General features: G+C 59.2%; 2 protein-coding genes across 7 annotated transcripts in view; one reads left to right on the top strand and one right to left on the bottom strand.

The window, feature by feature from the left end:
* Nucleotides 1–3,253: 3,253 nt before the first annotated feature.
* On the top strand, nucleotides 3,254–11,284 carry SULT2A1 (sulfotransferase family 2A member 1). 5 transcript variants are annotated; one of them, XM_073321797.1, is made up of 7 exons: nucleotides 3,254–3,509; nucleotides 4,665–4,853; nucleotides 5,274–5,491; nucleotides 7,392–7,518; nucleotides 8,632–8,726; nucleotides 10,619–10,799; nucleotides 11,136–11,284. In XM_073321797.1, exons 2-7 carry the CDS (start codon nucleotides 4,718–4,720, stop codon nucleotides 11,249–11,251), a joined length of 873 nt encoding a protein of 290 aa, XP_073177898.1. In that variant the 5' UTR covers nucleotides 3,254–3,509; nucleotides 4,665–4,717; the 3' UTR covers nucleotides 11,252–11,284. The 5 variants fall into 5 exon arrangements, with proteins under 5 accessions (XP_073177898.1, XP_073177899.1, XP_073177900.1 ...); XM_073321798.1 differs by having other exon boundaries at nucleotides 4,700–4,853; XM_073321799.1 differs by having other exon boundaries at nucleotides 3,256–3,509; nucleotides 5,274–5,482.
* A 5,305-nt stretch (nucleotides 11,285–16,589) lies between these two features.
* Nucleotides 16,590–26,704, bottom strand: part of LOC140902092 (scavenger receptor cysteine-rich domain-containing protein DMBT1-like) — a 92,086-nt gene continuing 81,971 nt past the window's right edge. The window contains exons 11-14 of one of the 2 annotated variants that reach the window (XM_073321783.1): nucleotides 24,434–24,763; nucleotides 23,620–23,949; nucleotides 21,209–21,322; nucleotides 16,590–17,977 (exon numbers count right to left, since the gene is read on the bottom strand). In XM_073321783.1, the coding sequence (XP_073177884.1) occupies nucleotides 17,847–17,977; nucleotides 21,209–21,322; nucleotides 23,620–23,949; nucleotides 24,434–24,763 (905 nt within the window). In that variant the 3' untranslated portion in view covers nucleotides 16,590–17,846. Of the gene's footprint in view, nucleotides 17,978–20,876; nucleotides 21,323–23,619; nucleotides 23,950–24,433; nucleotides 24,764–26,704 lie in introns of those variants that run through there. The other variant, XM_073321782.1, reaches the window with a different exon arrangement.

A 26,704-nucleotide genomic window follows, 5' to 3' on the forward strand; every position in this document is an offset into this window, starting at 1 on the left:
GCTGGAGGAGTGTATTCCTCCCTGCTTACAACCTGAGGGCTTGCCTACACTACAGAGCCTTGGATGGTGTAGCTATGCCGGCAACTCACGCCAGCGGAGCTGCAGCGTGAGCTGACAGAGGGCATTCCTCTGCCGACACAGCTACACCCCCGCCCCTTCCAGCATTAGCGACGCTGCAGAGTTTTGCAGAGCTGAGTCTAGGGCGGGGAGTGCAGCGCAGAGCAGGCCTGAGCAATGCTGCTCTATTGCATGCTCTGTGGTTTGCTGCTCCGGGCTGAACAGACTCTCGGTGAAGTCCTTGCTTTTCGGGCACCTCCCCTGGCTTCCCGCACAGCTGCCAACAGCAGAATTAAACAACAACAAGGCTGTTTCAAGACCCCACCCGCTGCACTTCCTGGAGGGTTTCACACAGAAACTTGCTTCCTCTGCACAACACTGGGACGATCCGGGCTGGACACTGCACCTTTAGGTGCCTGGTGAAACAACTTTTCAGCCCCTCTCCCTTGCCAAGTTCGTCCCTGGCCGCGCTGGGGGCCGAGCCATGGCGCTGGTGCTCGTTTCCTCACTGTAAGAAGCGTGACTTTTGGCAGTGGCTTCTGACGATGGTCAGACTCCGGCTGCAGGGAGAGCAGAGGCTGCCCATCAGAGCTGCGGCGTCACCAGCCTTTCACTAAGTGTCTCCAGGGGCCGGTTCTCCCAAGGAGCCGGGCGGTGGGATGGGATGGAACCTGGGGAATGGCCATCCTCCAGCCACAGCCGCTAGCTTGTCCCTGGGGCTCCCGGACAGGTCCCTGGGCACGGCCAGCCAAGTTTGCTGGGGGGAGGGAGCAGAACTGGCGAGAGACCCGGATCTCCAGAACGGCTCAGCACCCACAGGTATGGCTTTAAACACAGGGCTCCTTCCGTGCTGAGCCCTTCTGGAGATCCTGGCCCTCGCAGCCAGAGGTGGATGATGTTCCCCTGGGGCCCTAGGCCAGAGCAAGTGGGGGCCCCTCCCGACCCCTTCTGCCTGCAGCCCAGCCCAAGTTCAGCCCCTTCCGCCTGCGGTCCTACCCATGCCCCACCCTTTTCTGCCCCTTCCTCAGGCCCGCCCCTGTTCCACCCTGGGTCCTCCCCAACGCCGCACAGGCGCTCAGGGCTGTGATGGGGAGAGATGCCTTCCCCCCCACCCCCAGACCTGCCACGGCGGGAAGATCTGCCCTTCACCCGGCCCCAACCCAGACCTGCCGTGGCAGGGAGAGGTGCCTCTCCCACCCCAGCCCAGGTGCTGCTGAGGCAAGAGAGAGCTGAGGGGAATCCTGTCTCCCCACTGCAGCCCTGGGGAATCCTATGGCCCTAAACCCCTCATCCTTGGCCCCACTCTAGAGACCACACCTCCCAGCTGGAGCCCTCACCCCCCATACACACACACACACCCCAACCCTTTGCCCCAGCCCTGAGCCCCCTCCCACACACCGGACCCCTCTGCCCCAGCCCTGCCACATGAATTTTGTTATGTGCACCGATATGGAGGTGGTGTGCACATAACAATATTCATTCCGCACGTGTGGGAAAAAGCAGAGGGACACACTGGTCCCCGTTCCGCCCCACCCCCAACTGCAGCCTTGCAAACCCGTTTTGCTCCTTTCTGCCCCACGCCCTCCACTGTGGCCCCAAGACCAGAGAAGCTCTGACCCTGCAACACGGCCCAGGGCCGCAGCAGGGAGTGAGAGCTCCTCCAGTCCCAGGGCCGCAGTGGGGGTCCGGGTGCTGGGGCTTCCGCCGCTGCCCCCTGCGCTTTCCGCAGGGGACCAGGGTCGGGGACTGGAACTTCTCCCACTTCGCCTGCTTGGCGTTTTTGCCGGAGAGCGTGTTGGGCAGGGGGCTTGCCCTGCCACCCTCCGGCTTCTGCTGGGGATGGGTGAGGGGACAAAACAGGGGGGGCTTCCTCTATCCCATGGCTTCTGCTGGGGATGGGGGCCGCTGGGGGCTTCCCCCACCCTGGTCTGCTACTGCAAATCATTTTTTCCAGGGAGTCCCCCAGTTGGCCAGGGCCCCTAGGGCCAGGCCCGGGCCCCAGCAGTCCATTGGCTAATCCATCACTGCTCACAGCCAGGGCTCCCCTTTTTCTCTGCCTCCTCCAGGCTTGGAGGATCCTTCATGCTCAGGCACAGGCCGGAGATCCTGAACCCACCCTTTGAGCAAGGCTCATGTATTGTTTAATACTTATCTGCCAGTAGCCCTAGCAGCTGTGTGCCCATGGTGCCAGGTGCTGGACATGTACACACACCCCGACACGTGGCCCAGGCCCTACACAAACAAAGCAAAGCACCTTGGGCCTGATTTTTAGGCGCCTGAAGACACAGAGCAGTGCCCGGTTGTACCAAGGTGCTTTTGAAAATATCACAAGGCACCTATCTGCATCTCTGGCCATCAAAATACCCTTGAAAATCCAGCCCTTAGCCCCGCTCACCCTGCCCTATGGCTGCAGACAGCTGTCCCGACACCGGCAGCGAACCCCCACGAGGGAAGCTGAGGTGGAGGCATGGTGTAGACGAGAGTGGGGCAGAGGTGTCTGGGCCCAGCCTGGCCTCACTGCTCTCCGGCTTGGCATTGCCACCTGCCTGTGCCATAGCCGGTTTGTCCCTGCCTCTGCAGCCTCCCCTGCTTCTCCCAGAGCCACCCCAGCCGGGGAGCAAGTGACCGCTTCCTAATTTAGCGCCCGACACCCAGAGCGGCTTCTTGGTGACACTCAGTGCCTCTGGCAGCATAAAGGGGCCTGAGAGAGGGGGAGTCAGCCCCCGGAATGGGGCCAGCTGTGGCGATACAGGGGTGTCCCCAGGGCCAATGATACCGTGGTAACTAATCCTTGGTCGCTCACTCTTACAACAACCCCCCATTCAGTGTGGTCTGGGATGTCCTGCCCAGTCCCCTTAGAAGAATCACCATTGAAACCCCTTTCAACCTTTTATGGCGCACACAGACAACGCTCTGTGCCCATCTTCTCCCGGCCCTTCCTGCTGGCTCCAAAGGGGAACGGCAGCCGCAACAGCCACAGCCCCTCCTGTCTAGGTTAGTCTGTCTCTTGCCCTCTCTCTCTGACTGCGTCCATACCCTCCATCTTCTCCCTCCCCCCCACCCCCATCCACCTTCTCCCATTCTCGCCCCCTGCCCGCACACCCACCCCCTCAGCTGGTTTCTGTGGGCAGGCTGTGGTGCACAGGCAGAGAACTCTGTCCCTACATGTGTCTCCACCTCTGTTCTCGGGAAGGGGCTGACCACCTGGACTTTGTCTCTCCTGGAAATCATTGGCCTCAGGGGCTGGGCAGGGCCTGGCTCCCTGATCCCTCCCCGTGGCAGACCTTTGTCCCCGCATCTCCAAGAGCTGTGCCAGGCCAGGGTTTGGGGTGCTGCAGAGAGACCTTCTGTTCTGGCCTCTCTTCCCTGGCAGGGGTCAATCCCCTGAGCTCCCAGGGACCTCACACCCTGACTGCTGCCTCCCACACCCCCAGGCAGAGCCATCTGGGCAGGTGGGTACGTGGCTTGCGGGGGAGGGAGACTATAACCAGGGGCCTGGCAGGGCTGGAGCAAGCTCTCCCCAGTGCAGTGAGTCATTAATCCTGGCAAGGGGGAAAAGCTCTTTTCTGGGGAGGGGTTGGGCAGGGGATGCCTGGGGGAGGGGTGCCCAGCAGGGAGGGGGCTGGGTAGAGGGTAACCAGGGGGAGGGGTGCCCAGCAGGGAGACGTGCATGGGGCACCCATTGCAGTGGTGAGGCATGCTCAGGGTTGGGTAGGAGATGCCCATGGGGACTTGTAGCAAAGCACCGACTTACTGGTGCAGCACCTCCTGCTGGTGTCTGGGAATTAGCTCTTTCCCAGCTCTGGAGCACCTCCTGCTGGCCAGTGTCTCGCCTGCCTTAGGCCCCATGTCCCTCACAGACTCCAGTGCCCTTTACCTCAGGGTGCCCCAGGAGTACCCCCACACTCTGGGTCTCCCCTCCCAGGGGAACCCCCAATACTCTAAGCCCACCTCAGTGGGGCAGACTGCAGTCTGTAACGGCCACTCATCGTTGGCAAGGAGGCTGGATCTGCTGCCTCTGTCTATCCCCAGAGTGCCCCTCTCAGCCCCAGTACCTGCATAGGCCTTCAGCAAAACCTGCAGCCTGGGGTTTTATTAGGCTGGAGCTGCCCAGCTCCCTTGGCCCTTTCCCTGCTCTGCTCTGCTCTGCTCTGCTCTGCTTCAGGCACCTTGCAACCAGGTCCTTCTCAATCCCGGCCTAGAGTCAAACTCCTCTAGCAGCTGGCTCACAGCCTCTTTATAGGGCCAGGTGTGGCCTGATTGGGCTGGCCACACCTGTGGTCAGCTACTCCCTCAGCTACTTTCACTTCTTTTCCCAATTGCAGCCCTCTCCAGGGCTGCTTTTAACCCTTGCCTACGGGGGCTGCATATCAGCGCTGCCCAGGCAGTGAACAATGGAGGGGAGTGATGGATCTGCAGTCAGGTAGACACAGGCCCGATGCCCCCTCGGCAGGGTGCACAGTGCTGCGCAGGAGGGGAGATGGGTCTGCAGGAGGGTTGATGCAAGGCCCGATGCCCTGTGGCAGGGTGCACAGTGCTGGAGGGGGGAGGAGGGCGGGAGATGGGTCTGCAATCAGGTAGACACAGGCCCTTGTGCGTGGTGACAGGCTCCTGTGTCTCCCTGCGGGGCTGGTCATCTCAGGCATTGCGAGGCCGGGCAATGGCAGTAGAGTACGTCACATACCAGGGCATCAAGTTCCCCCCTGCCTATAACTCTGAGCAGAGCCTGCGCTTCGCCCACAAGGAGTTCCAGGTGCAGGATGATGATGTCTTCAATGTCACCTACCCCAAATCAGGTAGGGTGCTGCAGGCATGGAAGGGGGATCATCCTGAGTCAGGGTGGTGGGAGAGGGCCCTGGGAAGGAGGGGAGGGGCAACCTGTTATCCTGGAATCCAGTTATGTGGGGCATGGGGAGGGCTGGGTGTGGCCAGAGCAGCAATCAGGGAGGGGATGGGAAGGGCTGAGTGTGTCTGGGGTGTCTATTGGGGGTTGGGGATGGCTCGGGGGCATTGAGATGGCTATAGGGGATGGGGTGAGGAGGCTTGGATGTCTATGGGGAGGATGGTGGGGAGGGCTATAGGAGAAGGCTGGGAGGGCTATGGGGCAGTGGTGGGGCTCAGCCCTGTTGGCTCCACTGGCCCAGGGAGGCATGCAGTGCTCAGAGACAGCTCCAGACCCCACAAGGCACCTGTGACAGAAGCCCCCTGTCCCCCAGGCACAGTGTGGATGATCGAGATCTTGAGTCTGATCCGCAGCGGCGGGGACCCAGCCTGGAACCGAGCCGTCCTCAACTCCACCCGTGTGCCCTGGTTCACTACCCGCCTGGGGCTGGAGTCTGCACTGAGCTATCCCCGACCCCGTCTGTTGACCTGCCACCTCCCCGTCCAACTCTTCCCCACATCCTTCTTTGGCTCCAGGGCCAAGGTGGACCAGGCAGGCTGCGCATGGGGGTTACAGTACAGAGCCGGGGTGGCAGGGGCTAAGGTGCAGATCCATAGTGTGATGGTGCCACCTGGAACTGGAGTACAGCCAAGCCTTCTGTTTTACCAGTGTGGGTTCCCTCTCACACTGTGATGTTGTGGCAAGCTGCAAAGCCCTCCAAGCTTGCACTCACAGCAACATCCACAGGCAGTGGCCACACCCGGCTGTGTTCATGAATGCTCTACCAGCCAACAATAGAGAGGCTTCGGCCAAAATACTCCCCAGACTAGGACCCCAGAGCTGTACTGTCTTGCCCTGGTCAAAAACATGAACGGTATATTAGTTATTACCCCGTCTTCCCCCTCCCTCGATGTGGAGAGGAATATGCACAAAGCCTTTAATAACTGAGCAGAACTTTCCCCACCCCAACCTTTCACTTAAACCACACTGTTTTATATAAAAAATATAAAATCGATTTATTAACCACAGAAATGTAGATTTTAGGTGATTATAAATGATAGCAAACAGATCAAAGATAGTTACCATAAGAAATAAAACAAAAATGCAATCTAAGCCTAATATACTAAATAGGATCTGAATCAAGCAGTGTATCACCCTGTTACATACATAGTACGAGCAATTTGCTAATGTTTCATACAAAGGCAGGGCTTTCTTCTCTCCTGCCTGGCACCAGCTCTTGCCCCCCAATTCTGTCTTTTCCTCTGGTATTCTTGGGTATTCTGTTGTAGGGAGAGTGAGGTCCAAGCATGATGTCACTTCCCCCTTTTATATCTTCTTCCAACTTGCTGGAAAGCTCTTTTGCAGAGTCAAACAGTTCCCATTGTCCGGTGCTATCTCTGAGAGGTTTCTATTCTACACAGTTCCTGGGGTAATCCTTGTGAGCGGCTGTATTTCCTCAGTAGGTCATCAACACTGTTTGGCCTATTTATCGTTGTATCTCAAAGGCTGCTTGTGGGTGTCCCCAACCTTACAACAGGTTTCAGTGGCACACACATCGCCAAACTTCATAACTTCACATACAATCATAGCACATAGAATTTAACAGGATATTAATGTTCAACAGATTAAGACTTTTAGAATGACACCTCACAAGGCATGCTTTGTACAAAACCTATCCGAATCATATCACCATGGTGAATATGGGTGCAGAGTGTCTCTTTGGGGCACAGAGTGTCACACATAGGGAGTAGGGTGTGGGGCATGTGCCTTAAGCTTGTGCCTGAATTCCAAGTGCTTTAACCCTGCCCCTGTGGAGCAACGGGTGTTTACCTGGCTCTGGGGCCAACGGCTGGATGCCCGGGGACAGTCAAGCCGGGAGGGTGATGCTGGCAGCTCTGCTCTGCAGAGTGCTTCAGGGGCTCCCTGACCCATAGGAGAGTTAATAGCCCATTTCCTGTGCCAGTCCCTGCCCTTTCCCCCCAGCCTATGTCTTGGTCTGACCCAGTGGCGGATTAATGATTTTGCCACCCCAGGCCCTGAAATAATTGTCCCCCCCAGCAGCTCCCCCCGCCCCAGCTCACCTCCGCTCCGACTCCGTCTCCTCCCTGAGCGCGCCACCGGGTCCTGCTTCTCCCCCATCCCTGCCAGTGCTTGTGCACGAAACAGGTTCGCGAAGGAGGGGGGAAGAGGGGGGAATGGGGCGCACTTGGGAGAGGAGGCGGGGCTGGGGTGGGGATTTGGGGAAGCGGACCAATAGGGGTAGGGCAGGGGCGGGGAAGGGGTGGAGTTGGGGCGGGGCTGGGGGCGGAGGGCGTGAACAGGTGCCGGGGAAGCAGCCTCTGGCTGCTATTATAAATTTGCTACCCCTGCAAATTTGCTGCCCTAGGCCTAGGCCTTGTCGGCCTAGGCGTTAATATGCTGCTGGTCCGACCCTGCCTGCGCTCCCCTCCAGGTGGTCTACACACTCCGCAATCCCAAGGACGTCCTGGTCTCCTATTTCTATTTCTCCAAGATGTGCAGCTCGTACAAGGACCCCGAATCCTTTGAGCAGTTCCTGCGGGACTTTCTGAGCGGGGATGGTGAGTGTGGCTTCAGGGCCTGGGACGTCTTGGGACATGGGAGGTGCCATACCAGATTCAAGCCTGGCCAGCCCCAGATGCAGTCTGCCCCACATTGCTGCCAGGGCAGAGAGCGGATCCCAATGACTCCACAATCCCATCATTCTGCAGCCTTGAGCAGTGGTGTGTGTGTGTGTTGGGGGGGTATTCACCAGGGCTCTCCGGTCCCAGCTCCTGTCCCTAGCCATTCCCTGGGGGGAAAGGGGGTTCCCCATGTGTCCCAGGGCACGGGCCTAATGGTATTGGGGCTCTTTAGTCTCATCTCATTAGGGTGACGTGAGCAGCGAGTCCATCACATGTCAAACTAACTGCCCAGCTACACAGTGGGGAATAACTGGCTAGGGGGTGGAGGGTCTAATCTGAGGGTTAGAGTGGCTTACGAATTCAGCGTGAGTCAGCAATGGGACAGCCGCACAAAAGGCTGCTATCGTTCTGGGGGATGTTAACAGGAGTGTTCGTCTGCCAGGACATTGCCCCACACTAGGCACTGGTGAGGCGTCAGCTGGGGGACTGTGTCTTTAGGAAAGACGGGAAGAAACTGAGGCGAGTCCAGAGAAGAGCAACAAAGGTTCTAAGAGGTTTGGCAACCTCGGCCTATGAGGAAAGGTTGGAAGAATAGGGCGTGTTCAGTCCAGAGAGGAGGAAGCTGGGAAAGGTTGCTGTAAAGAGGATGGGGATCCTCTGTTCTCTGTGTTCACCCAGGGGAGGACAAGAAGGAATCTGCTCAGTGTGCAGCAAGGGAGATGTAGGTTAGATAGTAGGACAAACTTTCCATGGATACCTCAGCTCTGGAACAGGTGACCCTGTGGGATCCTGTCACTGGAGGTTTCCAAGAACAGGCTGAACAAACCCCTCCCAGGGCTGATCTAGGGTGACTCGTCCCTGCCTTGGTGCAGGGGGATGGACATGCTGACCTCTTGAGGGCCCTTCCAGCCCGACGTTTCTAGGAGTCTCCATCGGAGTGTCTCCTCGCAGCCTGGCAGGAGCATTCCCTGCCCACGTGAGAGTCCCCGCTGTGCTGACTCTCTGGCTGACACTCACAGCCCCACCCCGCTCTGCTCTCTGCCCCTGCAGTGCCCCACGGGTCCTGGTTTGATCATGTCAGAGGCTGGATGGAAATGAAGGGCAAAAAGAATTTCTTCTTCATCACTTACGAAGAGCTGCAGCAGGTAAAGTGACCCGGCCACATCCTCCGCTGTTGTAGACTGGCCATAGCTCCACTGGAGTCAATCGGCCAGCTCCCCGGCTGGGGTAAATCAGGAGTAACTGAACTGGAGTCAATGGGGCTGATTCCCCTAATTCATCATGATGTTAATCAGGAGTCACCCCATTAAGGTCCAGTTGGCTGCGCCATGTAAACTAGTGGGAGTGGGGGGGTGAATCAGCTCCATGCCTGTCCAGCTGCTCCATTGACATCCATGTTTCACAGCATTCCAGTGCAGACACAATCCAGGGTTTGGAAATTGTCCTCATCCCCCGGCCCTGTCTGCCAGGCCCTGCCCGCCAGGCCCTGCCCTGGTTACTGTCACTATGCCCTAGGGTTGTCAATCCTCCAGCATTGGCTGGGAGACTCCCAGATTCAGCATTGGTCTCCCAGTGACTACTGAAAGCAATCCGGGAGACTTTAATAGGATATTTTGAGAAAATGAAAATGATATTACGTAACACTGGGGTGGGGGGAAATCTCCCAGAATAGCTTCAGTCAGGGGGGCTCTGCTGGGCCAAGCCCTCATGACTGTAACTGTCCCTGTCTGCCAGGGAGTGGCGGGGGGGCTCTGTTGGGCCAGGCCCCGGTTACTGTAACCGTCCCTGTCTGCCCCCACCCTCGCTCACTTTCACCAGGTTGGGGCAGGGGGTTGGGGTGCGGGAGGGGGTGAGGGAGAGGTTCAGAGTGTGAGAGGGGGCTCCAGGCTGTGCCTGGGGGAGAGCATTGCGGTGCAGGAGGGGATGCAGGGTGCAAGCTCTGGGAGGGAATTTGGGCACTGGAGGGGGCTCAGGGCTGAGTGAGGTGGTTGGGGTGCAGGCTCTGGGAGGGGGCTCTGGACTGGGTCAAGGGATTAGGGTGTTTGAAGGGATGAGGGGTGTGTGGGCTCTGGGAGGGAGTTGGGTTCAGGAGGGGGCTACAGAGGGTTTGGGTGCAGGAAGAGGTGCGTGCTCCGGCCAGGTGGCACATACCTTGGGTGGCTCCCAGTTGGGGGGCAGCAGGGTGAGGCAGGCTCCCTGCCCCTGTGCTGCTCCCAGAAGCAGCCAGAACATCCCTGTGGCCCCTTGGGGGGGGCAGGCAGGGGGCTCCGCATGCTACTCCCTGCAGGCAGGCACCATCCCCGGAGCTCCCATTGGTGCAATTCCCGGCCAATGGGAGCTATGGGAGTTGGCACATGGGGTGCAGGGAGCATGCAGAGACCCCCGGTCCTTCTCCCCCGCCCCTTTCCCACGGGGTGCGGGGACATGTTGCCAATTCTGGCAGCAGTGCAGGGCGAGGGCAGGCAGGGAGCCTGCCTTATCCCGCTGCACCACTGGATTTTAGCACCCTAAAATCTCGTAGCCTCCAGGAGATAGTCTGATTCTGGGAGACTCCTGGCAAACCCTAGTCACCACCTGCCCAGGGCAACATAGGGGGCTCTGCCTGGCTGTGCCATGGTTACTGTCACCGCCTGCCCAGGGCAGCATGGGGGGCTCTGCCTGGCTGTGCCATGGTTACTGTCACCGCCTGCCCAGGGCAGCATGGGGGGCTCTGCCTGGCTGTGCCATGGTTACTGTCACCGCCTGCCCAGGGCAGCATGGGGGGCTCTGCCAGGCTGTGCCATGGTTACTGTCACTGCCTGCCCAGGGCAGCATGGGGGGCTCTGCCTGGCTGTGCCATGGTTACTGTCACCGCCTGCCCAGGGCAGCATGGGGGGGCTCTGCCAGGCCAGGCCCCAGGTAATGTCACCGACCCTGTCTGCCAGAGGTTGGGGGAGCGGGGCTCTGCCACGCCACGCCGCAATTACTGTCACTGGGAGCAGCGTGGGGGGCTCCACCAACCTGTGCCATGGTTACTGAGGCTGTTGTTTTCCCCCAGGACCTGAGGGGCAGCGTGCGGCGACTCTGCCAGTTCCTGGAGCAGGAGCTGGATGAGGGAGCTATCACCTCGGTGGTGGAGAACGCCTCCTTCAGGGCCATGCAGGAAAACAAGATGTGCAACTCGATGCTGCTCCCCAAGGACATCATGGATCAGGAGAAGGGCACGTTCCTGAGGAAGGGTGAGGAGATGGCTGCCCTGGGGCACTCCCCCCAAGCTGCTGGGGTGTTGAGTCTGGGCCCCCCCATAGTGACAGTGAGGGGAGCTGCTGTGAGCCAGCCCGATGGGGTTGACCCCATCTCTGGGGAGTCAGGCTCTGGCAACTCCACTGCAGCCCTCCAGGGGGATAAGCCAGGGAGCAGAGCCAGGAGTCCTTGCTGGGAGCTGGGTGGGCTCAACCCCTCCTTCTGGGAGCAAGCTCCCCTTGATGTGCAGGGTGCGGGGAGAGACGCTCTGACCCAACCCCCTCGATGGCCACGGTGCAAATCCTGAGTTGACGCCTCTCCTGATTTCACAGGCATCTGTGGGGACTGGAAGAACCATTTCACGGTGGCGCAGAGCGAGGCCTTCGACACGATATACCAGGACCAGATGGGGGGCCTGATGGAGGCATTCCCATGGGGTGCACATTAGGAATGAACAGCGGGAATAAAGCAAAGCATGGAACTGCAGGGAGTCGGGCTGAGTTACTGAGGACAGCTGTCTGCCATGGTTCACACAGGCCATGGGAGGGCATGGCTCCAGCCTAGCAGGATGGACCAGTGCCAGGAGCATTGCCCGGCTCAGCTGTCCTCTGCCAGCACTGCCTCCAACGCCCCTTCATCCCACCTGGCCAGTCAGCCTGGCCCCAGCCTCCTGGGGCCCACTGCATCTCCAATTGCCCCTGTGACTGTGTCCAGCTGCAGCCTCCACCCACTGCAGTGTGCTCTGTCAGTGTCTTCTGGATTAAAGATCCCTCGGCCCTGTGACATCCCCCTGAACTTTCTCAGCAACCGCTACATAGACTGAGGCCCTCATGCTTGGTCACGTTCTGGGGGTGAGGGGTTATATCACCTCCTGCCCTGTAACTCTGGGTGCCTTAAATGCTCTGCTGCTGAGGCTCACAGTCTAGACACCCATAGCCAGCAGATAAGCATGCAGGGCCCTGAGTGTCTATGTGCTGTTCAGCCCTGGGGCAGCACTTGGGCCCCCACAGCCTGCCTACAGCACAGCAGCCCCACCCTGCTCTCTGCCAGCTTGGTTACTATGTGCAGGGGGGCCCCAGCATTCTCCTAGTCCTGAATTTCCCCCAACCATCTGCCCCACAGCGGCCAGCCCTCACCTGGCCAGTTCAGAGAAATACCACAGCTGACTGAACCTTTAGAGAGACAAAAGCACAGCTTCTGACTTTCACTGGAGGAACAGTCACTTCACTTCAAACTCAGCTCTGGGCTGGTTTAGATTAAAAGCAAAACGAGTTAATTGAATTAAAAGGTTTTAAATGAGTTGAAGTACAAGGGATAAAGACAAAATGGTTTCAAGCAAAGGGCTCAACAGGTAATGATCAATGTCTAGTTGGCAGTCTGGATCTAGTGGAGTGTCCCGGGGTCAGTCCTGGGGCCAGTTTTGTTCAACATCTTTATTAATGATCTGGATGATGGGATGGATTGGACACTCAGCAAGTTTGTGGATGACACTAAACTGTGGGGAGAAGTAGATACGCTGGAGGGTAGGGATAGGGTCCAGAGTGACCTAGACAAATTGGAGGATTGGGCCAAAAAATCTGATGAGGTTCAACAAGGACAAGTGCAGAGTCCTGCACTTAGGAAGGAAGAATCCCATGCATCGCTACAGGCTGGGGACGGACTGGCTAAACGGCAATTCTGTAGAAAAGGACCTGGGGATTATAGTGGATGAGAAGCTAGATATGAGTCAACAGTGTACCCTTGTCACCAGGAAGGCTAACAGCATATTGGGCTGCATTAGTAGGACCATTGCCAGCAGATCAAGGGAAGTGAGTATTCCCCTCTATTTGGTACTGGTGAGGCCACAGCTGGAGTACTGCATCCAGTTTTGGGCCCCCCACTACAGAAACTATGTGAAGAAATTGGAGAGAGTCCAGTGGAGGGCAATGAAAATTATTAGGGGGCTGGGAGACATCACTTACAAGGAGAGTCTGAGAAAACTGGGCTTATTTAGTCTGCAGAAGAGAAGAGTGGGGGGTCAGGATTTGATAGCAGCCTTCAACTTCCTGAAGGGGGGTTCCAAAGAGGATGGAGCTCGGCTGTTCTCAGTGGTGGCAGATGACAGAAAAAGGAGCAATGGTCTCAAGTTGCAGTGGGGGAGGTCTAGGTTGGATATTCGGAAAAAACTATTTCACTAGGAGGGTACTGAAGCACTGGAATGGGTTACCTAGGGAGATAGTGGAATCTCCATCTGTAGAGGTTTTTAAGGCCTGACTTGACAAAACCCTGGCTGGGATGATTTACTAGGTGTTGGTCCAGCTTTGAGCAGGGGGTTGGACTAGATGACCTCCTGAGGTCTCTTCCAACTCTAATCTTCTATGATTCTATGAAAGGGCTGGATACTCACAAGGAGTTTGGAGGCTAAAAAAAAAAAAAAAAAAATCACAGAGTTGCTCACAGCCTGAGTTAGGCACTCAACGCACCCACACAATGAATGGAGAGCCAGAGGTGCCTCACACAGCCAGGCTCAAAGAGCTCCCTGTTAGGGTTCCACCGGCCCAGGCTAGCCTGGGGGCACGGCGAGGCCCACACATGGCAGCTTTGAAACTGGGAGGGACTGGACAGCCTCTCCCTGACACGCACAGACAAGCAGAGCGACATGGATTGTCCCAGGGGGCGGGGCAGGGCTCCCACTTCTCTACAAACACATCATTTCACTCAACCTGCACCATCTGTGTGGAGCTGCACCTACCCAGCGCTGTACCCCCAGGATGCTGGACACCCAAGCCACAACCTCCACACTTAAAAATCCTCCCAAAATGCCACCGGGACTTGTGATCCATTCCATATGCAGGGAGCAGAGCGGTGTGGCCGAGCGGAATGGGGGGGGTGAGCTGAACTGCCCGGTCACACAGACACAAATGCCTTTTCCACAGGCTCCGCTCCCTGGCAGAGCACAACCAAGGGACACCCTAGCAGCAGTCACACTCAGTCACATGCCAGCGAACACCAGGAATGCCCTGCACCTTAGAGCAGACAGCAGGAGAACCATGGCTCTATGCTATAGAGCTCTAAGTTCCCCCCTGGGCCGCTCCACACCTGGAGGGGAGATCTCTCCTGCCACGGGAGTCAAAGAGGGGCTGCCCTCCCCCTGGGCCTAGTTGCCTCTCTAAAGGACATGATAATCCAAGTGTATGCCTGTGAGCCTGCTCCCTGCTGGAAAACATACCCCCTGTGAACGCCTTCCTCTGCTGAAACACACACAGGCTCCAGGCCCACCCATACCCTAGCTCCGGTGGGAATATTAGCGCAGACCCCACACACACACACACAGAGCCCACATGTCAAAGCAATGCACCCCTGCCATCCTGCAGTGAGCCCAAAACGCTCAGCTCTTCCACAGGGAGAACAGGGCTCTCAGCCAGACAGAGCCCCAGGACACCCACCCACCCAGCAAGGAACCCAACCGCTCCATCAGGGCCTCACACAGAGTTACAAAAAGATCCCGGGGCTTGGGAACCCCTCTGTGAAGGGGAACCTCTCTGTTCCCGGCCTTGGCAACCCCTCGCTGGCTGAGTGCTGTGCATTTCGGCACATCTGGGCTCGCTGCTAGCCTCCCTGGTGACAGACACACTCAGGTGACCAATCACTGGAGGAGTTTAGCCCATGCAGGCCCTGTGCCAGAGATCAATGCTCCATGAAAGCCAGGGGGCCCAGATCCGGCGCCTACACAGCTGCTCTGTGATAGAGGATCGGGTTTTAGCAGCACTGGTTCCTGACATCCCCGGCACCAGTTCTGAACACCCAATGAAAGCCAGAGCCTGGGTCACATTTGGCCTGCTCCCCATCACCAGCATGGAGAGTACTGGGCACCCGGGGAGGAGGGCAGCCTACTGCCCTCACAACCCTCCTTCCCCAGACTCTGGAGCACAGATGGAAGTTTGTCCTTACCTAGCATTAGGATTACCATACGTCCGGGTTTTCCCGGATATTTCCTCTTTTTTGATCCACCGCCCTCTGTCCTGGCGGATTTGTCAAATAAGAGGCAACGTCTGGAATTTTTGTGAGCCAAGGTCGCAACTCAGATGGATCTCTGATTGGTCCCTTCCCTGCAGCCACAGCAGCTGGATCCCGCCATGGATGCCGGAATGGGGGGCCACTTTTGACCAGCTGTAAGGATGAGCGATGGGGAGAGGGGGCAGGGGCCCGGGGGGGAAGGGGCAGAAAGATGGCGGGGGTCCTGGGGAAAGGGATGATGCAAGGGAGGGAGTTTGGGGGGAAGGGGCAGCGTGAGGGCTGGGGCTCTGGGGGAAGGGGCGGAACAAGGGCAGGGGCCCGGGGAGATGGGGCAGCAGGAGGGCGGGGACTCGGGGGGAGGGGCAGTGCAAGAGCAGGGTCTCGGGGAAGGGGCGGTGTGTGGGCAGGGGCTCTGGGAGAAGGGGTGATGCTAGGGCACGGGCCTGGGGGGAAGTGGCGGCGCGAGGGTGGGGACTTGGGAGGAACGGGTGGCATGGAGGGTGGGACCACTGTTCGGTTGCCGGTGGCCCCCCCACTTTTAGGAAACTTAGAATCATAGAATATCAGGGTTGGAAGGGACCCCAGAAGGTCATCTAGTCCAACCCCCTGCTCAAAGCAGGACCAATTCCCAGTTAAATCATCCCAGCCAGGGCTTTGTCAAGCCTGACCTTAAAAACCTCTAAGGAAGGAGATTCTACCACCTCCCTAGGTAACGCATTCCAGTGTTTCACCACCCTCTTAGTGAAAAAGTTTTTCCTAATATCCAATCTAAACCTCCCCCACTGCAACTTGAGACCATTACTCCTCGTTCTGTCATCTGCTACCATTGAGAACAGTCTAGAGCCATCCTCTTTGGAACCCCCTTTCAGGTAGTTGAAAGCAGCTATCAAATCCCCCCTCATTCTTCTCTTCTGCAGGCTAAACAATCCCAGCTCCCTCAGCCTCTCCTCATAACTCATGTGTTCCAGTCCCCTAATCATTTTTGTTGCCCTTCGCTGGACTCTCTCCAATTTATCCACATCCTTCTTGAAGTGTGGGGCCCAAAACTGGACACAGTACTCCAGATGAGGCCTCACCAATGTCGAATAGAGGGAGACGATCACGTCCCTCGATCTGCTCGCTATGCCCCTACTTATACATCCCAAAATGCCATTGGCCTTCTTGGCAACAAGGGCACACTGCTGACTCATATCCAGCTTCTCGTCCACTGTCACCCCTAGGTCCTTTTCCGCAGAACTGCTGCCTAGCCATTCGGTCCCTAGTCTGTAGCTGTGCATTGGGTTCTTCCGTCCTAAGTGCAGGACCCTGCACTTATCCTTATTGAACCTCATCAGATTTCTTTTGGCCCAATCCTCCAATTTGTCTAGGCCCTTCTGTATCCTATCCCTCCCCTCCAGCATATCTACCACTCCTCCCAGTTTAGTATCATCCGCAAATTTGCTGAGAGTGCAATCCACACCATCCTCCAGATCATTTATGAAGATATTGAAACTTCTGGTGCTCCTGGATCCCATCCACATCGTCCTGGGGAGGGGGAGAGGCCTGCAGGGAGATGCTGACTAACAGTTGACACTGTGTCCTGGGTCTGCGCAGCCACCCTGCCACTGTGACAGGGAGTAACACTGCCCCCCACCTCGAGAGTGAGGCTGCAGGACTCCCTCCAACATTCCCCCAGGTACCCCTCCCAGTACTCACACACCCCTCCAGTACCCCCCAAACATCCCTGCCAGCACCCCCCAGGTACTCCCTTCTGTTGCCCCCAGATTCCCCCCTTCCCCCCACAATAGTGTCCTCTTTGGGGGAATCTAAACTATGGTTACCCTACCTAGGGAGAGGTCAATGGACTTTTGAAGCATCTGCTAAGAAAGTGTCTCAAAAGTGTTGTCTAAAAGAGGCAGAGCCGCTTGAACAGGCCTTTTGCAGAAAGATGGAAGTACCTAATTCCTAGAGCCCTGCATGCTCGCTGATATCTGCTTTATAGCCACGGATCCATGGATCCAGATATCCATGGATCATTTTTGTGGATTGCAGCTCGGATGCAGATACAAATTTTGTATCCACGTGGGGCTCTACTAATTTCACGCCCCAGGGATGGAAGAGGATGACTTGCTGATAGTGCTTCGTTACCATTATACACACAGTTCCATAGAGCTATAGACCTGAAGGCCAGAAGGGACCACCATGATCATTTAGGCTGACCTGCACATTGCAGTGAAATGCACAACAGGTTCGCGCCTGGATGCAGCTGCTGTCTCCGAGTCTAGCTGTGTAATAGTACCGCAGAGTGTTTAGACAGCACAAGGACAGGGTCGGGGAGGGAAGGATAGAGAGGAGCTTTCTGTATCTGTAAGCTGGCCCATTCCTTTCCAATAAGCAAGGCACCATCATGCAGCTGCACCTTATCTACACACTAGAAACAGTAATGATCATTTACTGGGGACCCAGGCTGGCTGCTGCACAGACTGGTGGGCCTGGTGCCCTGAGCTCAGGGGGCATCAGGCACAGACAGACAGACAGATGGGGTCTGACGCCCCAAGCTCAGGGGGTGTCGGGCATAGACAGACAGATGGGGTCTGGCTCCCCGAGCTCAGGGGCATTGGGCACAGACAGGGCCTGGCACATCCAGTATAGACAGACAGGGCCTGGCGCATCGGACATAGGCAGACACCCGTAGTCAGTCTCTCTCCATAGCTCGTCTGAATGTGGGGAAGGAGCCGGCTGTCCCTGTGCACCGGACAATGGTTCTGCAGGGCGCACCACATGCTGTCTGCATGGCTGGGCACAGGCTGCTCAGGGATGGACGTGGGAGCTGCACCAGGGAAAGCTGTGGGGGTGGGACAGAGCAGGGGAGCTTTCCAAGGCAGCTGGGGAAGGCAATGCAGAACTGAGACCTCCAGCCAGCAGCCCCAGCCCCAGGACGAGCCCCATCAGCGTCCCCACAGCCCAGGCAGCTGGCAGCCCTGGGGCTGCTCTGTGCAGGGTCCCACCGGCCCGTCTCTCACTGCAGGCTGAGCCGAGCCCAGCCCAGCCTGGCCGGCATGCGGCTCTCACAGCACCGCGTCTTCCCTCACCAGCCAGGTCATCTCACTGTGGGGCTCCTCAGGGGGCTCTGGATTTGCCACTCCCTGGGGCCGGGCCAGGGTCCCTGGAGCCCCCAGCTCCTCCAGGTGCACATGGCCTGCAAGCAAGAGGACAGGATGAAGGGCCCAGGCTAGGGTTCCCAACTTTCTAATTGCACAAAACTGAACACCCTTGCCCCACCCCCTGCCCCAAGGCCCCACCCCTGCCCTTCTATGAGGCCCCACACCCCAGTCCCTCCAGCCCTCCTCCCTCCATCGCTTGCAGTCCCCCCACCTTCACTCACTTTCACCGGGCTGGGGCTAGGGCAGGAGGTTGGGGCGTGGGAGTGGGTGAGGGCTCTGGCTGGGGGTGTGGGCTCTGGGGTGGGGCTGAGGATGAGGGGTTTGAGGTGCAAGAGGGGGCTCCAGAATGGGGCCAAGGGATTTGGAGTGCGGGAGGGGGCTCAGGGCTGGGGTAGCGGGTTGAGGTGTGGAAGGGTGTGTGGGGTCAGGGAGGGAGTTAGGGTGCAGGAGGGGGTTCTGACCTAGGGCAGGGGGTTGGGGTGAGGGTGCGGGCTCTGGGAAGGAGTTAGGGTGCAGGAGGGGGTTCTGACCTAGGGCAGGGGGTTGGGGTGAGGGTGCGGGCTGTGGGAGGGAGTTAGAGTGCAGGAGGGGGTTCTGACCTAGGGCAGGGTGTTGGGGTGAGGGTGCGGGCTGTGGGAGGGAGATAGGGTGCAGGAGGGGGTTCTGACCTAGGGCAGGGGTTGGGGTGAGGGTGCGGGCTCTGGGCGAGAGTTACGGTGCAGGAGGGGGTTCTGACCTAGGGCAGGGGTTGGGGTGAGGGTGCGGGCTCTGGGAGGGAGATAGGGTGCAGGAGGGGGTTCTAACCTAGGGCAGGGAGTTGGGGTGAGGGTGCGGGCTCTGGGAGGGAGTTAGGGTGCAGGAGGGGGTTCTGACCTAGGGCAGGGGGTTGGGGTGAGGGTGCAGGCTCTGGGAGGGAGTTAGGGTGCAGGAGGGGGTTCTGACCTAGGGCAGGGGGTTGGGGTGAGGGTGCGGGCTCTGGGAGGGAGTTAGGGTGCAGGAGGGGGTTCTGACCTAGGGCAGGGGGTTGGGGTGAGGGTGCGGGCTCTGGGAGGGAGTTAGGGTGCAGGAGGGGGTTCTGACCTAGGGCAGGGGTAGGGGTGAGGGTGCGGGCTCTGGGAGGGAGTTAGGGTGCAGGAGGGGGTTCTGACCTAGGGCAGGGGGTTGGGGTGAGGGTGCGGGCTCTGGGAGGGAGTTAGGGTGCAGGAGGGGGTTCTGACCTAGGGCAGGGGTTGGGGTGAGGGTGCGGGCTCTGGGAGGGAGTTAGGGTGCAGGAGGGGGTTCTGAGTTAGGGCAGGGGGTTGGGGTGAGGGTGCGGGCTCTGGGAGGGAGTTAGGGTGCAGGAGGGGGTTCTGACCTGAGGCAGGGGTTGGGGTGAGGGTGCGGGCTCTGGGAGGGAGTTAGGGTGCAGGAGGGGGTTCTGAGTTAGGGCAGGGGGTTGGGGTGAGGGTGCGGGCTCTGGGAGAGAGTTAGGGTGCAGGAGGGGGTTCTGACCTAGGGCAGGGGTTGGGGTGAGGGTCCGGGCTCTGGGAGGGAGTTAGGGTGCAGGAGGGGGTTCTGAGTTAGGGCAGGGGGTTGGGGTGAGGGTGCGGGCTCTGGGAGGGAGTTAGGGTGCCGGAGGGGGTTCTGAGTTAGGGCAGGGGGTTGGGGTGAGGGTGCGGGCTCTGGGAGAGAGTTAGGATGCAGGAGGGGGTTCTGAGTTAGGGCAGGGGTTGGGGTGAGGGTGCGGGCTCTGGGAGGGAGTTAGGGTGCAGGAGGGGGTTCTGACCTAGGGCAGGGGTTGGGGTGAGGGTGCGGGCTCTGGGAGGGAGTTAGGGTGCAGGAGGGGGTTCTGACCTAGGGCAGGGGTTGGGGTGAGGGTGCGGGCTCTGGGAGGGAGTTAGGGTGCAGGAGGGGGTTCTGACCTAGGGCAGGGGTTGGGGTGAGGGTGCGGGCTCTGGGAGGGAGATAGGGTGCAGGAGGGGGTTCTGACCTAGGGCAGGGGGTTGGGGTGAGGGTGCGGGCTCTGGGAGGGAGATAGGGTGCAGGAGGGGGTTCTGACCTAGGGCAGGGGTTGGGGTGAGGGTGCGGGCTCTGGGAGGGAGATAGGGTGCAGGAGGGGGTTCTGAGTTAGGGCAGGGGGTTGGGGTGAGGGTGCGGGCTCTGGGAGGGAGTTAGGGTGCCGGAGGGGGTTCTGAGTTAGGGCAGGGGTTGGGGTGAGGGTGCGGGCTCTGGGAGAGAGTTAGGGTGCAGGAGGGGGTTCTGACCTAGGGCAGGGGTTGGGGTGAGGGTGCGGGCTCTGGGAGGGAGATAGGGTGCAGGAGGGGGTTCTGAGTTAGGGCAGGGGGTTGGGGTGAGGGTGCGGGCTGTGGGAGGGAGATAGGGTGCAGGAGGGGGTTCTGACCTGAGGCAGGGGTTGGGGTGAGGGTGCGGGCTGTGGGAGGGAGATAGGGTGCCGGAGGGGGTTCTGACCTAGGACAGGGGGTTCGGGGTGCAGGCTCCGGCCAGGCAGCACTTACCTCAGGCAGCTCCCGGTTGGCAGCGCCGCGGGCTTAAGGCAGGCTCCCTGCCTATCCTGGCTCCACACTGCTCCTGGAAGCAGCCGGCAGGTCCGGCCCCGAGGCAGAAGCGCAGCCACCAGGCGGCTCTGCCCGGTGCATTCTGCCTGCTCTAGCAGGCACTGCCCCCACATCTCCCATGGACCTTGGTTCCCGGCCAATGAGAGCTGCAGAGCCGGCGCTGGGGGCAGGGGCAGCCTGCAGGGTTTCCCTGGTCACCCCTGCACCTAGGGATCGCAGGGACATGGCGGCCACTTCCTGGGATCTGCGCACATCCAGGGCAGGGAGGGAGCCTGCCTTAGTCCTGCTGCGCCACCGACTGGACTTTTAACGGCCCAGTCAGTGGTGCTGACCCGAGCCACCAGGGTCCCTTTTCGATTGGGCGTTCCAGTCAAAAAATGGATGCCTGGCAACCCTAGCCCACCCTCCCCCCAAGCCAGCATGCCAGGGCACCTTGTGAATGGGACCCCACTGCCAGGGCAGGGCTGTAGGGATGGGGCACCCGCAGGCCAGGACCGTGGGCCTGGGCATGGCAGTCAGAGCAGAGATCCCAGTAGCTGTGAGAGCAGAAGGTTCCCATGCAGGGAGGCAGCACAGGGCATGGACAGGGCACTGGCCTGTAGCTCAGGGATACTGGGCTCCAGCTGGGGTTGGATTCCTGGGTCAGGACAGCAGGGCAACCCTTGTCCCAGCCCCCCCTTTCTCTCCCCTGCAGGGGTCCAGGGCTCTTACCCAGGGGGTTCCCAGCGGCTCTGTCCCGACGCCTCCTCCAGCAGAGCAGTGCCCCACAGATCAGCACCACCAGGGCACCCAGGCCGAGGAGCACAGAGCAGAGTAGCCCAGGGCCTAGGGAGAGAGCCAGGCAATGAGCTGTGCCTCGTCTCTGCCCCACAGCCCCTGAGTCTGACTCCCTCCAGATGCACAGGCCCCTGCCAAGGCTGACTCCATAACCTGCCTGGGCCCGACTCCGTCCTCCAATGACAGTAGGGTGACCATACATCCCGTTTTGGCCAGGACAGTCCCTTTCTTAAGCCCTGTCCCAGCCATTCTGACTTTTTTAGCAAAAGTGGGCTTATGTCAAAATGTGGGGTTCAGAGGAACATTGCGGGGGCAGGTAGCGATGCCAACCCCGTGCAGAGGGAGAGGCAGGGGTCAGGTGGGGGGCAGGCAGGGCTCAAGCGAGCAGCAATGCAAGCCCCAGCCTGGTATGAGGGGGCAGGCAGGACTCAGGTGAATGGCTCAGACCAGCCCCGCATGGTTGGGGAGGAGGCCTTGGTCTAGCCCCATGTGGTGTTCTGTTTTCCCTTTGGGAAATATGGTCACCCTACCCCACAGGCCCCCCCCCCCAACAGCCAGAGGCAGATTAAGGTTTCCTGGGGCCCCTCCCTAACTCTTCTGCCTGCAACCCTGCCCACAGCCCCATCCCGTTCTGCCCCTTCCCCCGCAGCCCTGCGCCTGGGGCACCCACTGTCCTGACCCACTCCACCCCCCGCACTGCGGCCCCCACAAGACATTTGCTCCTCTCGGCCCCTCCCAACTTCAGCCCCAAGGCCGGAGAAGCTCTGTCCCCACTGCCACAGGCCCGGGGCCGCAGCGGGGAGAGGGCGCGCTCCTCCGGGCCCGGGGCCGCGGCAGTTGCCAACTTTCTACTCGCACAAAACTGAACACCCTTGCCCCGCCCCGCTCCTCCTCTGAGGCCCTGCCCATGCCCCACCCCTTCTCTGAGGCTCCCCGCCCGCTCCCTCCATTCTCCCCCCCACCCCATCACTCGCTCTCCCCACCCTCACTCACTCACTTTCACCGGGCTGGCTCAGGGCTGGGGCAGGGAGTTGGGGCATGGCGGGGGAGAGTGAGGGCTCTGGCTGAGGGTGCAGGCTCTGGGATAGGGCTAGGGATGCGGGGTTTGGGGTGCAGAAACGGGCTCTGGGCTTGGGCTCAGGGGTTCAGATGGCTCTGGGTTGGGGCAGGGGCTTGGGGTACAGGGGGTGTGAGGGCTCTGGCTGGGGGTGCAGACTCCACGGTGAAGCTGGGGATGAGGAGTTTGGGGTGTAGGAGGGTGCTCTGGGCTGGGACTGAGGGGTTCGGAGGGTGGGAGGGGGATCAGGGCTGGGGCAGGGAGTTGGGGCACAGCAGGGGAAAGTGAGGGCTCTGGCTGGGGGTGCGGGCTCTGGCGTGGGGCTGTGGATGAGAGGTTTGGGATGTAGGAGGGTGCGCTCAGCTGGGATCAAGGGGTTCAGAGGGCGGGAGGGGGATCAGGGCTGGAGCTGGGGCAGGGGACTGGGGCCTGGGAGGGAGTCAGGGGTGCATTCTCCAGGCAGCACTTACCTCAAGCTTCTCCTGGAAGCAGCAGCATGTCCCCACTTTGGCTCCTACGTGGTGGCGCGGCCAGGAGGCTCTGCATGCTGCCTGGTCCACAGGCACTGCTCCCATTGCCCGTGGTTCCTGGCCAATGGGAGCTGCAGAGGCAGTGCTTGGGGCGGGGATAGCATGTGGAGCTCCCTGGATGCCCAAAGTGTAGGATCCAGAGAGGGGACATGCTGGCTGCTTTCCAAGAGCCGCAGGGAGCCTGCCAGCCCTGCTGCATGGTGCTGCCAACCGGACAGTCAATGGCACGGTCAGCAGTGCTGACCGTAGCCACCAGGATCCCTTTTGGACCAAAAACTGGGGGTGCAGGGACCATTCCCAGCCCAAGGAGTGGGCGGGGGAATGGGTTAGAGAGAGGGTTGGGGGCACTAGCTCCCAGAGGCCTCTTCCCAGCTGCTCTCACAGGCCCTGTCCCTCAGACTCCTCCCCAGGCCCTGCCCCCCAGACTCCTCCCCAGGCCCCACAGGCTCTCTGCCCCGCAGATCTGTGCTCTGGGTTTGCCTGCAGGGGTTGCAGCCTCCAGCACCGGAGCCAGGGCTGGCAGGAGAGGGAGCCCCGTGGCAGAGGAGGCTGCTCAGAGACCCAGGAGTGGTGCCCCAGGCTGAGCAGGGCTGTCGGAACCGCTGGGACAGCCAGTATCCTCGGTGTGGTGAGCAGAAGCCCTGGCGCTGCCCCCCTGGAGCCCGGCCACCCCCTGGCATGGCCAGGGTGTCACTCCCGCCCACCCCATGTCTGCAGGAACATGGGCATGGCTACGGCGCACAGCGCTGGTCACTCACCGGCCTGCCCAGCACACACCACGCTGGCCTCGGAGCCACGGCCACACAGCCCGGGACCCAGCCGGCTCAGCTGGCACTCAGTGATGAGAGACTCCTGGCCCAAGCAGCTCACGCCCTCCAGCCAGACGTCACCGGCCCCGTGACCGAACTGAGCAACGCCTGGGGCTGACAGCGCCGTGCCGCAGCCCAGCTGCTTGCACACCACCCCCGCCTCCGGCAGGCCCCAGCCGGCGTCACACACGGCACCCCAGGTGTCGTTAATCAGCACCTCCACTCGCCCGGAGCAGGAGCTTGGGCCACTTGTCAGCCGCAGCCTCAGCTGGCCCTGATCTGAAACACAAAGCACAGGGCACAAGAGGCTGTTCCCTGCTGGCAGACGCCCGAATACCCGGCACCGCACGCAGATGGGGGGGGGGTCTGCACAGAGCAGAGAGGAGCATTTCTATATCACCCCACCTGTGTGTGCGCACACGCACTCACAGACACACACGCACACCCCCACACGCAATGCCACACAAGCAGACACACACAGAATCCCATGCACAACCCCCATACGTCCCTATGCACCCCCACACATTGCCTCAAACACACAGACTGCCACATGCACACACGCACCGCTGCACATGTATGCCAATATTCATAGACTGTCTCGTGCATACCCCTTCACACACACACCTACACAACACTGCCACAAACAGGTACAGAGACGCACACACACACCACCACATGTAGGCCGACTCTCAGGGGTTAGCACCCTCCGCAGAGCCCGCACCCCACTTCCAGCAGCACAAGCTCCTACCGCCCTGGGTGTTACCTGAGCACACAACACTGGCATCTTCTCCGGGGTTACAGCCATGCTCTCCCCAAGGCCTAGCCTTGCATTCGGTGAGGGCAGCTTCTGCCCCTGTGCACTGAACCTCATCCAGCCACACGTGGTCAGATCCTTGTCCAAAGTGAGCCCCATGTGGCGCTGATAATGCTGTCCCACAGCCCAGCTGCCTGCACACAACTTCAGCCTCGAACAAGCCCCAGCTGTCATCACACACGGTTCCCCACTGCTGGTTGTGAAGCACCTCCACTCTCCCAGCGCAGCGACTCGGGCCGTTCACCAGTCGGAGCGAAGCCACTTCTGAAATGCCTGAGCCTGCAAATACCCCAAGGGAATAAAGACTTAGGGAGGTTTCTGTGCATCTGATCTGTAGTGACACAGGGAACATAGCGCCTTGAGACACAGGACTGGCTGGAGAGGCAGACTCTGGAAATTGAGAGCAAGGAAACTGCCAGCTGTTGCTCGTCTCTACTGTGTTCAGGGAAACAGAACTTTGTAAATAAACCAGATCACACCAAAGAAACACCTGATTTGTTTAATTAATTTCTCCTCTTCCCAGAAACACCCATCAAGGCCCCTCTATGGCTAATGCAACAAACAGGAAACACTCCTCATTTAGGAAGAGCAGAGGGGGGATAGCACCCTGACTTGCTTTACAGTTAGTGAGCGCTCAGCAGTGGAAAGTGTAGGGAACACTGTTCCCATGGAGACATGGCAACAGGGCAAGGTTGCCAACTTTCTAATTGCACAAGACCAAACTGCCATGAAATAATTCCTAGAGCAGATGGTTTAGAAAAATGTCCAATCTTGATTCAAAAATTGCCAGCAATAGAGAATCCACCACAACCCTTGGAAAATTGTTCCAATGCTTAATTACTCTCACGTACGCCTTATTTCCAGTCTGAATTTGTCTAGCTTCAACTTCCAGCCATTGGATTGTACTATACCCTTCTCAGCTAGACAGTTTGTTCCCTATAGTGTGATACAGGAGGGCCAGGGAGAGTGCTAGACATATAAGCTCAAGGCTAATTAAGGCGTGGTTCCCTGTAGACTAGGGAAGGTGGCTGCAGGTTAATTGGCGCACCTGCAGTCAATTAAGGCCCCGTTAGGAACCTAATAAAACCCCCTACATCAGGCAGATAAAAGAGAAAGGACTGGAGCTTGGAGGTGTGTTGACAGACAGACAGACAGACAGACAGACAGACAGACAGACAGACAGACAGACAGACAGACAGACCGACCCACCCTGCCTGCCTGCCTGCCCCAGCGTCTGAGGGTAACCCCATCTAAGGGAGATGAGAGTAAGAAACCCACAGGGGTTGAGAGGGGCTGGGACTCAGAGCAAGGAGCAAACCCAGGCCCCTCCCCCGCTTCCCTCCTCTACCACCTTCCCAGGGCTAGTAGCAGGGCCCTCAGCCCCCCAGAGCAGGGGCAAAGGGGGGCATCTTAGCTCCCCGCCAAGAAAAGCACAGGACCCACCAGACTAACATTGGCCATCTTGCCACAATAGCTACTTACAGACTGTGATCAAGTCACCTGTGATGGGGGTGAGGGAACCCCATCCTCTGAACTACCCTCTGCCTCACATTAGTGAGGCCAAATGGCTAGAGTTGATATGATTGGCTCTGTCTCCAGGACTGTATGGCCTAGTGGTCAGAGTCAATTTGGCTACCCTTGTCCTTAGGGGTAGAGGACCTAATGGTAAGGGTTGATACGGATGCCCTCTCCCTCAGGGCTGTGTGGCCCAATGGCCAGAATCAGCAGAGTTGCCCTTATCCACAGGGGACTAAGGCTTTGCAGCCAGAGCCAATGAGCTGCCCCCCCTGAGAGGAAGCAGGGGGACTCGGGCCCACCAGGCTCTGCTGGATCCCAATCTAGGGCCCTAACAGTGGTGGAGCATTCTGCCACTGAGTCAGCGGGGCTCCAACTGAAATATGCCAACTTCCCACTGGAATATAGCTAGTCCCTGCCCTGGGCCACTTCCTACCAGGCTTCCTAGTGACTTGCTGTTCAGGTAGTAAGAACTGGCCAGGCTCCCTGCTCCTACACAGGTCAGAGATACGGTGGAGTCTTAGGGCAGGTCGACACTACAAACTTGCAGCTGCACCACTGTAGCTGCACGGCTGTGGTGCTCCTGATGAGGATGCTCTAAGCTAGGGGTTTTCCACCTTTCTTCATTTGTGGACCCTGAAAAAATTTCGAATGGAGGTGGGGACCCCTTTGGAAATCTCAGACCTAGATTGTGGACCATCAAGC

Source organism: Lepidochelys kempii, chromosome 23, assembly GCF_965140265.1.
Source record: "Lepidochelys kempii isolate rLepKem1 chromosome 23, rLepKem1.hap2, whole genome shotgun sequence".
Lineage (NCBI taxonomy): Eukaryota > Metazoa > Chordata > Testudines > Cheloniidae > Lepidochelys > Lepidochelys kempii.

What these genes read in the sequence shown, in the direction of transcription:
- SULT2A1 (XM_073321797.1), top strand. Translation starts at nt 4,718, where the DNA reads ATGGCAGTAGAGTACGTCACATACCAGGGCATCAAGTTCCCCCCTGCC. An exon ending in GGACTTTCTGAGCGGGGATG is followed by an intron (nt 7,519 to 8,631) that starts GTGAGTGTGGCT and finishes CTGCCCCTGCAG; the next exon opens with TGCCCCACGGGTCCTGGTTT. An exon ending in CTTACGAAGAGCTGCAGCAG is followed by an intron (nt 8,727 to 10,618) that starts GTAAAGTGACCC and finishes GTTTTCCCCCAG; the next exon opens with GACCTGAGGGGCAGCGTGCG.